General features: G+C 48.8%; 2 protein-coding genes across 2 annotated transcripts; one reads left to right on the forward strand and one right to left on the reverse strand.

The window, feature by feature from the left end:
- Positions 1-1,690: 1,690 nt before the first annotated feature.
- On the forward strand, positions 1,691-3,192 carry CTHT_0021980 (putative UDP-glucose protein; the record flags this gene model as incomplete). Its single annotated transcript, XM_006692604.1, has 2 exons — positions 1,691-1,870; positions 1,921-3,192. The coding sequence occupies 2 exons, from the start codon at positions 1,691-1,693 to the stop codon at positions 3,190-3,192; spliced, it is 1,452 nt and encodes a 483-aa protein (XP_006692667.1).
- A 1,048-nt stretch (positions 3,193-4,240) lies between these two features.
- CTHT_0021990 (uncharacterized protein) lies at positions 4,241-5,341 on the reverse strand (the record flags this gene model as incomplete). The annotated part of the gene is made up of 1 exon (XM_006692605.1): positions 4,241-5,341. The coding sequence occupies one exon, from the start codon at positions 5,339-5,341 to the stop codon at positions 4,241-4,243; it is 1,101 nt and encodes a 366-aa protein (XP_006692668.1).
- Positions 5,342-12,008: the final 6,667 nt, after the last annotated feature.

Genomic DNA, 12,008 nt, shown 5'->3' on the forward strand with positions numbered 1-12,008 from the left:
AAGAAAAAGAAAAACATTGTGAAAGGCGGGAGTAGGTTCCGGACAATAGGATACGTCAAGGGGTTCTCCTTGTTTCTCAAAGGTGAAACTCGATGAAAGTTGAACTGCATGAGCTTGACACAAACATCCAAACACAAGTGTCTTGTCCTACGTTGGCGAAGCGGAGTGTCAATGTCCGATAGAAGGCCGAAATCCTGATAAGGGATCCGGATCTTTTGAGGCTTACCGCAATGAAAAAAGGGGTCGAAGCGTGTTGCACAAAAGCTCGGTGAATCCAAGATAGGAAAGACATTGTTGCCATGACACTCATGAAGCAGGAGAGTGTGAACAGGTTGTCATTACAGTCGATGATCTTCGGTATTAAAGCATTTGCGTAACGTTTGAGGTTAGCTGAGGTACTGTCGAGATGAGAGAAGAGAAATTTTGAAAGTCGCAAGAGCGTTTGTTGATCGTCATGTTGAGCTAGTAATTCTCTTATCTAGGACCGAATTTTGGTTGAATCGGGGCCCCTCAGTAGAAAGCTAGACATGGAGGATCCAGGCCCAAGAACGTCGTTAGTTGTGATGCCATTGTCTATCTCTGGAGCAAACAGAGTTCGCAGCCCAGAATAAAAAAATCCGATCTTTCCTCTCTGAGCAAATTATGTAGGAAAGGAGTACTGAGCTCGCGTCGAAGAAAGAAGTACAGGAGAGGAGAGTTCGATATTGAAGAGCAAAAGACCGGCAGACACGTAAGCCTCTCAGAGGGGATCACCGATGAAAAGCTGCCAAGAATTCAGCTTGTCTGGAAGCGGAGCGATAAGCAAATGTTTAGCACGAACCGATCACATCACAGGGGATAGACAGAGGATTGACGACGCACAACTTAGTAAGGGTTAGAATTGGGGATGTAGCTCGTAGAGGGGAGCGGAAGGTAGCATATATGATCATCGCAAGGAGACGTCCGTTCACCTGTGATAGCCGTCTTTGTAAGAATCGTCATCCCGTCCTCGATTCCCTTAGCCTGGCTTGTCAGCATCAGTGCTGGGAGCTCGAGGAAACACCATGGATATCTCTCGACAACCTAACCTCCATGCGATGGATACCTCGATGACTCACAGCAAGTTAGCCAGGTCCTTTCCCAGCTCACAGTCAATAGCGTCGACCATCAGCGCCAGGGGATCAGTTCAGGACTCATGGCCAGCGACTGGATGGCTCCGAGAAACGCCCAACACATCCCCGGCTGGATCTCAGGCGGGATCACCGGCACTCAAACCAGCATCTCTTCAGGAACACAGAAGCACTTCGACAACAGAGGAATCCGTTGAGAATGCTTCGGTTTCAGAAGTCAAGAATATCTGCTTCATAGGGGCCGGATTTGTTGGTATGGTGCCTCCTCAGCCAGATGAAGGAAAAGGTCAAATTGGACTGACCAGAGATCAGGTGGGCCTACAGCTGCAGTAATCGCATACCACAACCCGCATATTCAGGTCAATGTTGTAGACCTGAATGAGCAACGAATTTCGGCATGGAACTCGGTGCATCTCCCGATTCACGAGGAGGGCCTGTTGAAGGTTGTTCGTATTGCCAGAGATGGGACGCTTGAAAGGACAGTATCACTGGCGGGAATGCCTTACCCTGTTCAGCTTAAGGCACGACAGCCTAACCTTTTTTTTTCCACACACATTGAGCAAGCTATCACCGAAGCAGATATGATCTTCATCTGCGTCAACACACCCACCAAAACACACGGAATCGGAGCTGGGTTCATGGCCGACGTCAGCGCAGTTGAGACCGCGACCCGGACGGTAGCGAAACATGCAAAGTCTGGTGCCATTATTGTTGAGAAGAGCACTGTTCCATGCGGTACAGCTCGGATGATTCACGACATTGTGAGTTGCCGCTAGATCTTAAAATTTGAAGGTGTTCTGACTGTTCCCAGCTGAGGTACTTTCGCCCCGAAGACAAGTTTGAGGTCCTGTCGAATCCAGAATTCCTCGCAGAGGGAACAGCGATCGAAAATCTGATGCACCCGGATCGGATCTTGATCGGCAGTTCCCCGACTCTGTCGGGCCTCCAGGCCGCGGCGGCGTTGAAGAAAGTGTATGCTGCGTGGGTACCTATCCCACAGATTTTAACCATCAATACCTTCAGCAGTGAGCTCGCAAAACTCGTGGCGAACACCATGCTTGCGCAGCGCATCAGCAGCATCAACGCGGTCAGTGCAATGTGCGAGGCGATCGGGCTGGGCGCAGACGTGGAGGACATCAGCTTGGCGATCGGCAAGGACGTAAGACTGGGCCCAAAGTTCCTACGAGCAGGCGTCGGGTTCGGCGGATCGTGCTTTGAAAAGGATATCCTCAGCTTAGCATACCTAGCAAGGGAACTTCACTTGGATGTAGTTGCCGACTACTGGCTGGCGGTTCTGCGGGTCAATGAGGACCAACGCCGTCGCTTTACTCGCAATGTGGTTCGAGAGTTGAACGGCTCTCTCCGGGGCAAGAAGATTGCCATTCTTGGTTTCACGTTCAAAGAAGGAACAAACGACACCCGGAACAGTATTGCAGTGCACATTATCAAGGAACTCGCGTCAGAGATGCCGCGCGAGATCGCCGTATTTGACCCTGGATGTGCGCCACACGAGATCCTTGAGGAGATCCAGCGGATTGGCCTAAACAAAGATGAGATGGAGAGGGTCCGAGTCTGCTATGGATGGAGAGAGTGTGTCCAGCAGGCCAGCGCCGTTTGCATTCTCACGCAGTGGAGGCAGTTCCGTGGCCAGCATCTAGGAGCCACTGCAGGATCCTCAAGAAACATGGCGATGCTGACAGATGATGGGCTTGCTACTGACACCCAGGAAGCTTGCATCAGCGAGATGGCTATCAGGGATTTGGAGCGGCTCTCACGACAACAGGTAGAAGCCCCATCAGACGACCCCCTCGGGAGGTTGAAACCACTTCCACCTTGTCCGAAGGACTGCAGCCAGTGTGGACGCGGTGGAAGGGAGCAGGCTCAGGAAATGGTGAACTGGGTCGAAGCTGCGGATATGATGCAAGAGCCGCGTTGGGTTTTTGATGGGCGGAACATCGTGAACCACCTTGAGCTTCAAAGACTGGGCTTCAGGGTTAGGGGCATTGGAAAGGGACAAATCTTGGAGAACACGAGGGAGAATCGGGGGAGTTCTAGAAAGCTTCCAAAAGAACTGGAAACTTGAACACAACGCATTATAGGGATTGTTCTGTATACCTTTCCACAGATTTGCACTTTCTGTCACGGCCATACAGCCATCATGATAGATCGGTACTTCATTCGTAATTCGAGCTCATGTTGAACAGCCTGGAAATGTCGGATTGGAATTTGGAGGTTTTGGAAACTGGTGGCAGAGATCGCAAAGCATCGCGGCACAAGACTGCATTTCAGAGTTCCGTTGGTGGTTAGGGTCGCTTGACTCACCCGGGACCCCACAAGCAAACTCACGCGGTATGCCTGGCTTTGCGCCCCCCCCCCCCAAAGTGGGCTATGCTTTTCTGCTGAGTCAGCATATTGGGCCTGGGCGGACTTGTTGAAAAATCGGCCTCTGGCAGAAGGCCAGATCAGCGGCTTGTTTTCCGGCATCGATTTGACGACGCTCTTGATCTTGCTATGGAAGCCCAGACATAACACTTCTCCCCTGCAGGCCAAATATACTTGTTAGCCGCCTGAAACTGCACATCGTAGTTACCCCTTACAGCGATTACGATGTATATCCATAGGTGGCACAGCAAGTTTGGTCAAGGCTTTCAGGCCTGTCAGCTGTCATCTTCAGCAATTCCGGTGGGCAGGTTTGCTTTGTTTCAAGCCCCGAATCGTTTTATCTCAGGCCAGCTGACGGCCTTCGACCAACACGAAGTCACGTGGCAGTTGTACTTTGAAGTCCGGCTGAGTTCATAGCTTATTTGTCGAATTTGCCTTCGCCGATGATGATTGCTCAACAGAGTCTCATGATTTTTGATACAGAATGACGTAATTTACGTAACCAAAGGGTGTAATGATACACATCACCTACTACGAGAATACCGGTTGTGTTTTGGGCTTCAGGGGCCAATGTGAAGAGTAAGAACTTCCCCTTGAAGGAATCTAGAGGCCATTCTCTACAGATCGTAAAAGAGAAGTTCATTCTGGTAAGTATGTAGATAGCGACAAAGGAAAATATTCCAAGGAATGAGGGACGACAAAAGGGAAACATGACTGATAGGCGCCGGGGCAACCTGCACGTTGCTCCTCTAGTACCAATAGTTCTCATCCCACCGCCCTCTCTTCCTCCTCTTCTCTCCATAATCGTCATCAAAATGACTAAACCCTCCCCAATCCTCTCCCAAAACCTTACTCTTCCTGTCCCGCCCTCTAGACAGTTCCATCCTCTCCACAGCCCCCCTCAATTCCGCAATGTCATCCCAGTCCCTATCCTTTCCCTTCGACGACGTCCTGTACGAGTCGCTGTTGCTCCTCTTCAAGATACCCTTCAACGGCTCTCCACTGCTAGACACTAGCGCAGGGCGGCTGGCAATCTCAGCATTCTGCTTCGCCCGCTTGGCACGCACCTCGTCCTCCCAACGCAGCTGTTTAGGCTTAGACAAGGAACCATCGCTATGGTGAATAACAGTTGACGACCGGCGCAGCGGTTCGGTATATGCGTACGCGTTCAGGCCCGTCCGGCTGCGGGAACCGGTCGGCTCAGGGTAGCTGGACATGGACATGCGCCTGCGCTCGCGGGGACGGGAGCTCTCCTCCACAAACACATAGTCGGGTATATCCACACTGTTGCGGCGCCGGTGGCGGGAGTCGCTGCCGTCGCGCGAATCATCGCGGGAACGGCGACGGTCGTAGTCGTCTGCTAGGCCGATGGAGATATCGTCGGAGTATTCACGGCCTTTAGAGCGTGACCGAGAGTCGCGGTCCTTGTAGACAATAAGCGGTGTGCTGGAGGAATGCTTGGACTTGGAGGATTCCTTCTCGTAGCGGTCGCGCTCGCGACGAGAGGAACGTTGATAGTCGTAGGGGTCAAGGAGGATATACGGGTCGTCGTAGTCGTAGTGCTTATTCGACTTGACTCCTTTCGAGTACACTTCTGAGTTCCGCCGGCGAGAAGATGAAGACTTTGAGCTGGAAACATAGTCTGGGAAGTAAGGAGTTGGAATGCGTTCTGAAAGGCTTCGGTGGGACTCAGAACCCAGATTGCTTAGCCTAGAGAATGGAAATTTGCGGTTGTAGGTGCGGACATCAGGCCGAGAACATCGGTGTCCATCCCGACAAGGGTACATCTTCTCGGTAACAACCTCATCCCCATCCGCGTAAGTGTTGAAGTAGATCTCTTTGCGGCACATGGTTGCTTTTTTGTAGCAGAGCCCTTGTATTCCAACAGTTGTTAACTTTGGATGCAATCGCAATGGCTACTCCCTGACATCAGGTGGAGAAGGGAGGAGAAACCCTTAGCACACGTCTCCGATGGGAGAGACAGAGCGCTAAAATGGAGAGAAAAGGATGAAGAAGAAAGGAAGTTGAAATGGTCTTCGAACTTTTCTGGGATTATGTTGGCTTCAGTCGGCGGTATCTGGGACAAAACAGCTATTTGTTCGGAATATTTGTCTCAAAGGCATGAGCACATGGGAAGAGCTGAGGGGTGTGTAGTCATCAGACAACACACTTTCTGATACTGTGATTTAGTTTTGTGAGGAGAAAATGAGACGAGAGTACTGTAGACCGTGTTTGAGGGCGAGCTAAGAGGCTGAAAATGTATAGGTATCCGGTCACAAGAGTGGGCCGAAAAGGAGCTGGCTTGCTGGTCACCAGCCAAGGTCGATCACCCAAGGGCGGGCGGCGACCAGCAGTTATATACGACGATCTCCAACATCAGCTGTCCAGTCATGGCACAGCAAAAGGAAGCTCCATTTTGAGAAGGGCATCGCTGCTAGGCGTACAGGTTCATTTGGTATTCGGTGTAGGTTTGCCGGGCAACGGGGCACCAGCTTACGACGCATAAAGAGAGAAAGCTTCCCCTACCTCTTCGACTCTCTTTTGTGGTTAGCCTAGAGAAATATGAGAGACACCTGAACAGTGTTCCATTGTCATTCCCAGATCCAACGAGGCGTAAGTCATGAACAGGCTTGGTCGGGCTGGTGACACCCAACAGTCACAAGGCAAAGAAAGAGGGCCAGAAAGCCAAGGGGTCTTGTGATGCTAAAACTACTCCCGCTGACCAAAAATTACTCATACCTCACTGATATCGAGTTTGTGGAATGAATTACTGCTGTTGTCACGGATTCCGGCTGTTGGCGGGTGATGTGAAACACAGCTGGGGTCGAGAGTGAGATGAGGATCGAACAATCTGGAGCCAAAACACCGTGGCCAAGGCCAATGACCAAACGAGCCTCACTTGTGGCAGCAGGACATGGACAAAATGATTTTGAGGGCTTTCCCAGCGATTCCGTAGCCTTCGGTGTCCCGGAGCTGCTCTTGTACACCATTAAGCATGTGTGATGTAACAGAAGCTGATATGTTAAGGCTTGTTCAGTTGAATGAAGTGATAACGAGAGGAAACACAGTATTACACAGGACAAATCTAGAACTAAGCAACCCAAATCAAGCTTACCGAGTTCCTTAGATGAGAGGGAAGATAGAGGGAGAAACAAGGCCATGGTTCCTGCAGAGGTGTGTGTGGTGTGTGCATGGACCATGTGCTATTGGTGTCAGTGTTGCTGTTGGTGGTCGTGCCGTGAATGACCAGGATGGTGGGGTGGGTGGGGTGGTGGGGCCACGCGCAGCAGCGGCCCCACTTCCACGTGAGACGGCCCCAAGATGGTCCCAGGTGCCGCCAATCAGGGCTGGGGGCTTAGATCTCGCCAACAGCTACCAGTGGGTAACATGCTTTCAAGCGAAGCCTGACCATAAACCTTGTCTTGTAGTGGTTGTTTTCCAGACTGCAAGTCGGCCAGCGGCAGCGGCCCGCGTTCCCACTCCGGGCAGCTACCGATTCAAATGTCCAAAGAGCCGAAGATTCGTATCCACCAATACATTTTGTGAAAAGCCAAGGCATATCAGCCTGACTAGATCCCTAACTCAAGACGGACAATAACGCCAAGTGGCAACAAGGTACTAAGACATCTTATTGCGCTGCCAAGGTGTGAGAATCTCGCATTCCAGAAACTAGACACGACCAGCTGATCTTGCACTGCCACTTGCACTCAACTTCTCAGCCTACCTTCTCACAGTTCATTCCAATGTTGCATCAAGTGAGCTGGGTCTGTTCCATGCGCAAATCTCCCACGTTGTTATCATTAAGTGCCCGCTTCTGTCTAATGTATCTTGACACGCCTAAGTTTAAGCGACTCCTAAGCGATATCCTTATGTGTCTGAGGAGTGTTCACCACTGAATTACGTCATGAGGGGTTGAAGAACTCCTGGGCATTATTCACATCTTCGTAAACCAACATTAGAAGGCCTTCCTAACCACATTTTGTCTTCTCTATACATAATTCATATCTGCTTATCAACTAGTTGGCATGCTGTTGGAACACCAAGCGGAAGTCATGAGACTTATTTAGCGGGCTTTTGTCACCTGGAGCGCCAGCAGTGAAATTCTTCAACACTACCTGCGCACACCTGTGTTGCTCACCGCTTTCCTTGTCTAGAATCCACTTCTGCTTCTTCCCGTTTCGTTGTTGTTGAATACGTTGTTCTAGCGCGTGGATATGTTCAAAAGCTGACGAACGTTGTCGACGTCGCCTTTGTTTTCGTAGATTTCCGCTAGATGTCCCTGAGCCTCAAGGATGGCCTCATGCTCCTCAGTTCCCAGATACTGCCTCAGCTTATGAATGACCACATTCATGAAAGCTTTAGCTTAGTTTATCTAGCCAGCTTTCAGGTAGGCATCTGTCATATTGCTCCGAAGCAAGATATTATTCTGATGAACAGGACCCAGCTCTTTTCTGACCGTTCAATATCTCCTTCCGAAACCTGTATCATCTCGTCATATTGGTCATTTTGGGCAAGTAATTCTGCTAAAAACTCTAGATAAATACAATACATCAAGTTTCCTTGCCAGGAAAGCGTTTCCGCAATTTTCACTAACTTCTTCTCTGTTGCGATTACCCCTCCCATCTTTCCTAACTCATATACTGCATGTACGAGTATATAACCGGTATGAAGAAGCCGAATAGCCCCATCACTGTCGTTTTCTTGCATGCGGATGATGGCACATTTGGAGTGCCTTTTGACAATCGTGGGACTGAAATATGCTTTCACCTAACGTCCAGAGTCCACTAGAACCCTTCACTCATCCTGTGAGCCGCGTTCCAGAACGTCATGTACATGGGTAATAAGCTCCATCGCTTCTGAACCCCAGCCAAGTTCCCGATACGTTTGAGATAAACGCGACTTGAAACACCAGAATGATAGGGTCATGAGCGCCCTATGTCCTAAGGGGTCTGCACTCTCTAGAGAGGGATTATCATTGTCCTCCTCAGAACCAGTTGTGCATGGGGTAGAATTTCCCACTACAACCGAGGACCGCGATAGTTTGACAGTGACATCTGCTTGAATACGGAGTAGACATACGGAATTGCACCCATCCAGACGGCTGCTGTTATATCCTCTTTATGAAGCCAAATGCGGTTGGCAAGTTGAGCTAGCCGGTGCATGTCAAAAGTGCCATTCCCTCCACATCTAGCGAAGCGATAAGTACATAGTGTTCTAATTGAATTGGCAACTTGCAGTGCCGAATCTTCAGAACATGACGGCAGAGCTAAGAGCGATTGGGGTATTTTCTATGCTTAATACAGGAAATGAATTCCAGAAATTTTGCAGCCCGAAAGTCTGTTTCGAGGATTTGCTCGAGAGATACCAACCATGTTGTAGCAATAGATATGTGCCATTTTGTGTAACCCGGGCGTATGATTGACAAATTCCTCACCCATCAGTGATATCAGACTTCCAGTGCTGGCTCTCAGGAGAGTAGGATATTTAGAAAGCGTCGGTTCTAGTTTATTGATATATGTCGCTGCTTGGGCAATTGCTAGAGGAAGAGAGGTCAGTTCATCCAGTAGTTTCTGGAATGAGTCGCGGTCTTGAAAATAGTCGTTGTGAATGATCAAGCGCTCAAACAATATGACCGCTTCCTCTTTGCTCACTTGTTCAACATCAATAGCCCTATTTCCGGCTGCGTCAACGGCCACCTTTCGGGAGCGGGTAGCAAATAAGATGGACATTCTGGTCATATTCAAGGGTAGATCCCAAAAATCCTCTTTTGTCTGCAGCCGCCACCGTGCCAAACAGTAGCTCAAAATCATCAGCATCATCGACGATTAAGAACTACGGTTGTGTGGTTGTGGCAAGGTGATGCCAAACTGCCACTTTGTAATTTGGAACAGTGCCGCTGGGACCCTTGGGAAGCGGCAACATCTGAGCAATTCTCAAAAGTCTGAGAAACTGTCTCGTAATCAAAGCACATATCAACAGATCGAATATCAGATGTGGAAAGCTCCAGGAGAGCATCTGCATCGCTAGCCACAGCCATTAGGTAGGTTTGGCTACGTTGTTTCTCAGATTTTGTTGCCAGAAATTAATCATTCTGAAGAGGACTATGAAGCCAATCAGGTACATCCCATTTCTTGAAAACACCGACCTCATTGGTCGGGACGGCATTGTCAGTCAACTTAAGTTATTTCCCTTCAGACAAAAGATGCATCGATATGCTGGCCTTTTCGGGCTGAGGGGTTGGTAAAAAGTCAAATAGCTTTGCATCTAGCGCCGTGGGTAAAACGATGGCTACCAGAGTATCTGTGTGTGTCGCGAAACACTCCCACAATTGCCTTCTATTGAAAATCATCTCGGCTTGAACATCGTACCATCCTCCTGTGATCTGCGTCAAGAGTTCTCGACCTGTTCGTACGGCTTACTCAGGTCAAGCTTTGAGGAGATATTATCAACAACCTTCCCATGGGTATCGTTAGAAACATACTTCAGAATAGGTATCAAATGTATAACGCGCTTTTCAGCTAAACCTTTAATTTCTGTAAGGGTATGACTCTCTTGGAATAAATGGATGCGGATGTTATTCCAGAGGACAATTTTAACAAAATATTTTTGTGGGTGATATTCAACAATTCGCTGTTTGGCTTCGAGTTCTTGACAACGGTCGTATTGGAAGCATAACGGGCTAAGTTCGAAACCTCCCTGCAATGACTCCCCAGTCTGCCAACCCAGGCACTTTGGGAGGAGTCCTTAGGAAAATCCCGATTTGTGTTTGTTCTCGACACAACTGTGAGCGGGAGACGGCCTGCAGATGCCATTAGACTTGGTTGAAAATCTTGGGGATAACAAGAGGGACAAATCAGTATATATTTCACACGAATACCTCCGAGACCATATGCCACAAATATCATGGGATACTGCCGGCGCACTACAATTAATATGTATTATAAACAGCAATGATTTAGTCAAGCTTACGGATCTGTACTTACCTATTTCGGAATATCCTTCCCCAGTTCAAACTGTATCCTCCCCATTCTGGGTGATTGTATCTTTGTTTCCAGTTTGATGTAATATAGTGAAGGGCAGGCATTATGCTCATTTGTCCAGACCTCTGCTTCGGGTATATCGGTGGTTAGGTAGTCTCAAGGCCAGAATATCCTGTCGACATTACCACTCCTATTAGCAATTTTGCTAGCACGATAGTGACATTGCGCTTGGTTCACCGAAAGAGACCTCTGTGAACATACCAAGATTCATCCATTTTTTGAGGATGTAAACAGACTTTAACCCTAAATATATTCTTCTTACTACTTCTGCCTCATCTTTTATGGGCAAGACTGTTTCCTTCCGTTGTCCATGTGCTCGCTAACCCATGGACGAAATGAAGCTGTTTCATGTAAGTCTCAGCACTATATACAATGCATAGGGTCGCTGATAGTGTGAACGGCATCCTTGATCCAATGTTGGCCATCAACACGTCCTTGATGGTCACAAAGCTTCGTGAAATCTACACATTCACTCGTATGATGCTTGTGCTTGTGCATTGTGAACACTCTGCTTTGTGGAGACAAGACAATTTGGCATCTGGTAATGTTTAATAAGAAGGCATTTTGCTGAGAACTTCAGCACATAAAGATGAAGAATGAAGCATTGGCGGGGGAGTTGAGCAGTTGATCTAGTTGGGATATAATGGAATGAGCGTAGTATGACCAGCCTTTGAAAATAACAAAGTGCATCTGTGCCATCGTCACCTAACTTTCAATCAAGAAAACGTCAACTGGTGTAACATAGATGTATGCATGAATTTGTAATGTTGGATTTCGCGGCCCTTCGTGTGTGACACGGACATGGCAGTCCAAGGGAAATGGGTATCTCTGACTGCCAAGCACAAGGGACACCGGAGATAGAATAGTTGTGAGTGGCACGAACCCATGGTGGATCCCAGAAGATATCTGGAAGCCGCATGACCGAAAAGAATGAACCGGATGGCCGAGAAGATTCTATAAAGGAAGGTAGTCGGACATGATGGACTTCTCTTGGTTTTCCTCCCCCTAACACAAGGACATTGAGGACCAAGAACGATTATCACAGGTATCAATTAACTTCTTTGTGCACCGTCAATGGCCATCATCAAACCCATTCGACCCATGGTCGATCCCTACCTGCACCAGACCAAATCACTCGTTACACTTCGAAGCAATCACTTGGGTCCTGACAATATAGCTACCGGACATGGAGCACAAGGACAGCCTGGAAGCATTAGCCATAGATGCTGCGTATGGCTTGGCCCGTATCTGGACTCTGGGCAATGAGTCCCCATAGCAGGTGTTACACAGGCCGGATCCTTCGTCCTCAGTGACATGAATAGGGCCCACTGAGAGAGCTTCTATGATCTTCATACAACCGGTTTCCACTGTTTCGCTCTCTGGCTATCTTCTAGGGGAGGTGATTTTGAGGGAAAGATTGGGTCATCTTTGTGACGACAGGATAGAGAGGCGGTGCCTGGTAGAATGCGAAGAATTC

Source organism: Thermochaetoides thermophila, assembly GCF_000221225.1.
Source record: "Thermochaetoides thermophila DSM 1495 unplaced genomic scaffold scf7180000011816, whole genome shotgun sequence".
Taxonomy (NCBI): Eukaryota; Fungi; Ascomycota; class Sordariomycetes; order Sordariales; family Chaetomiaceae; genus Thermochaetoides; species Thermochaetoides thermophila.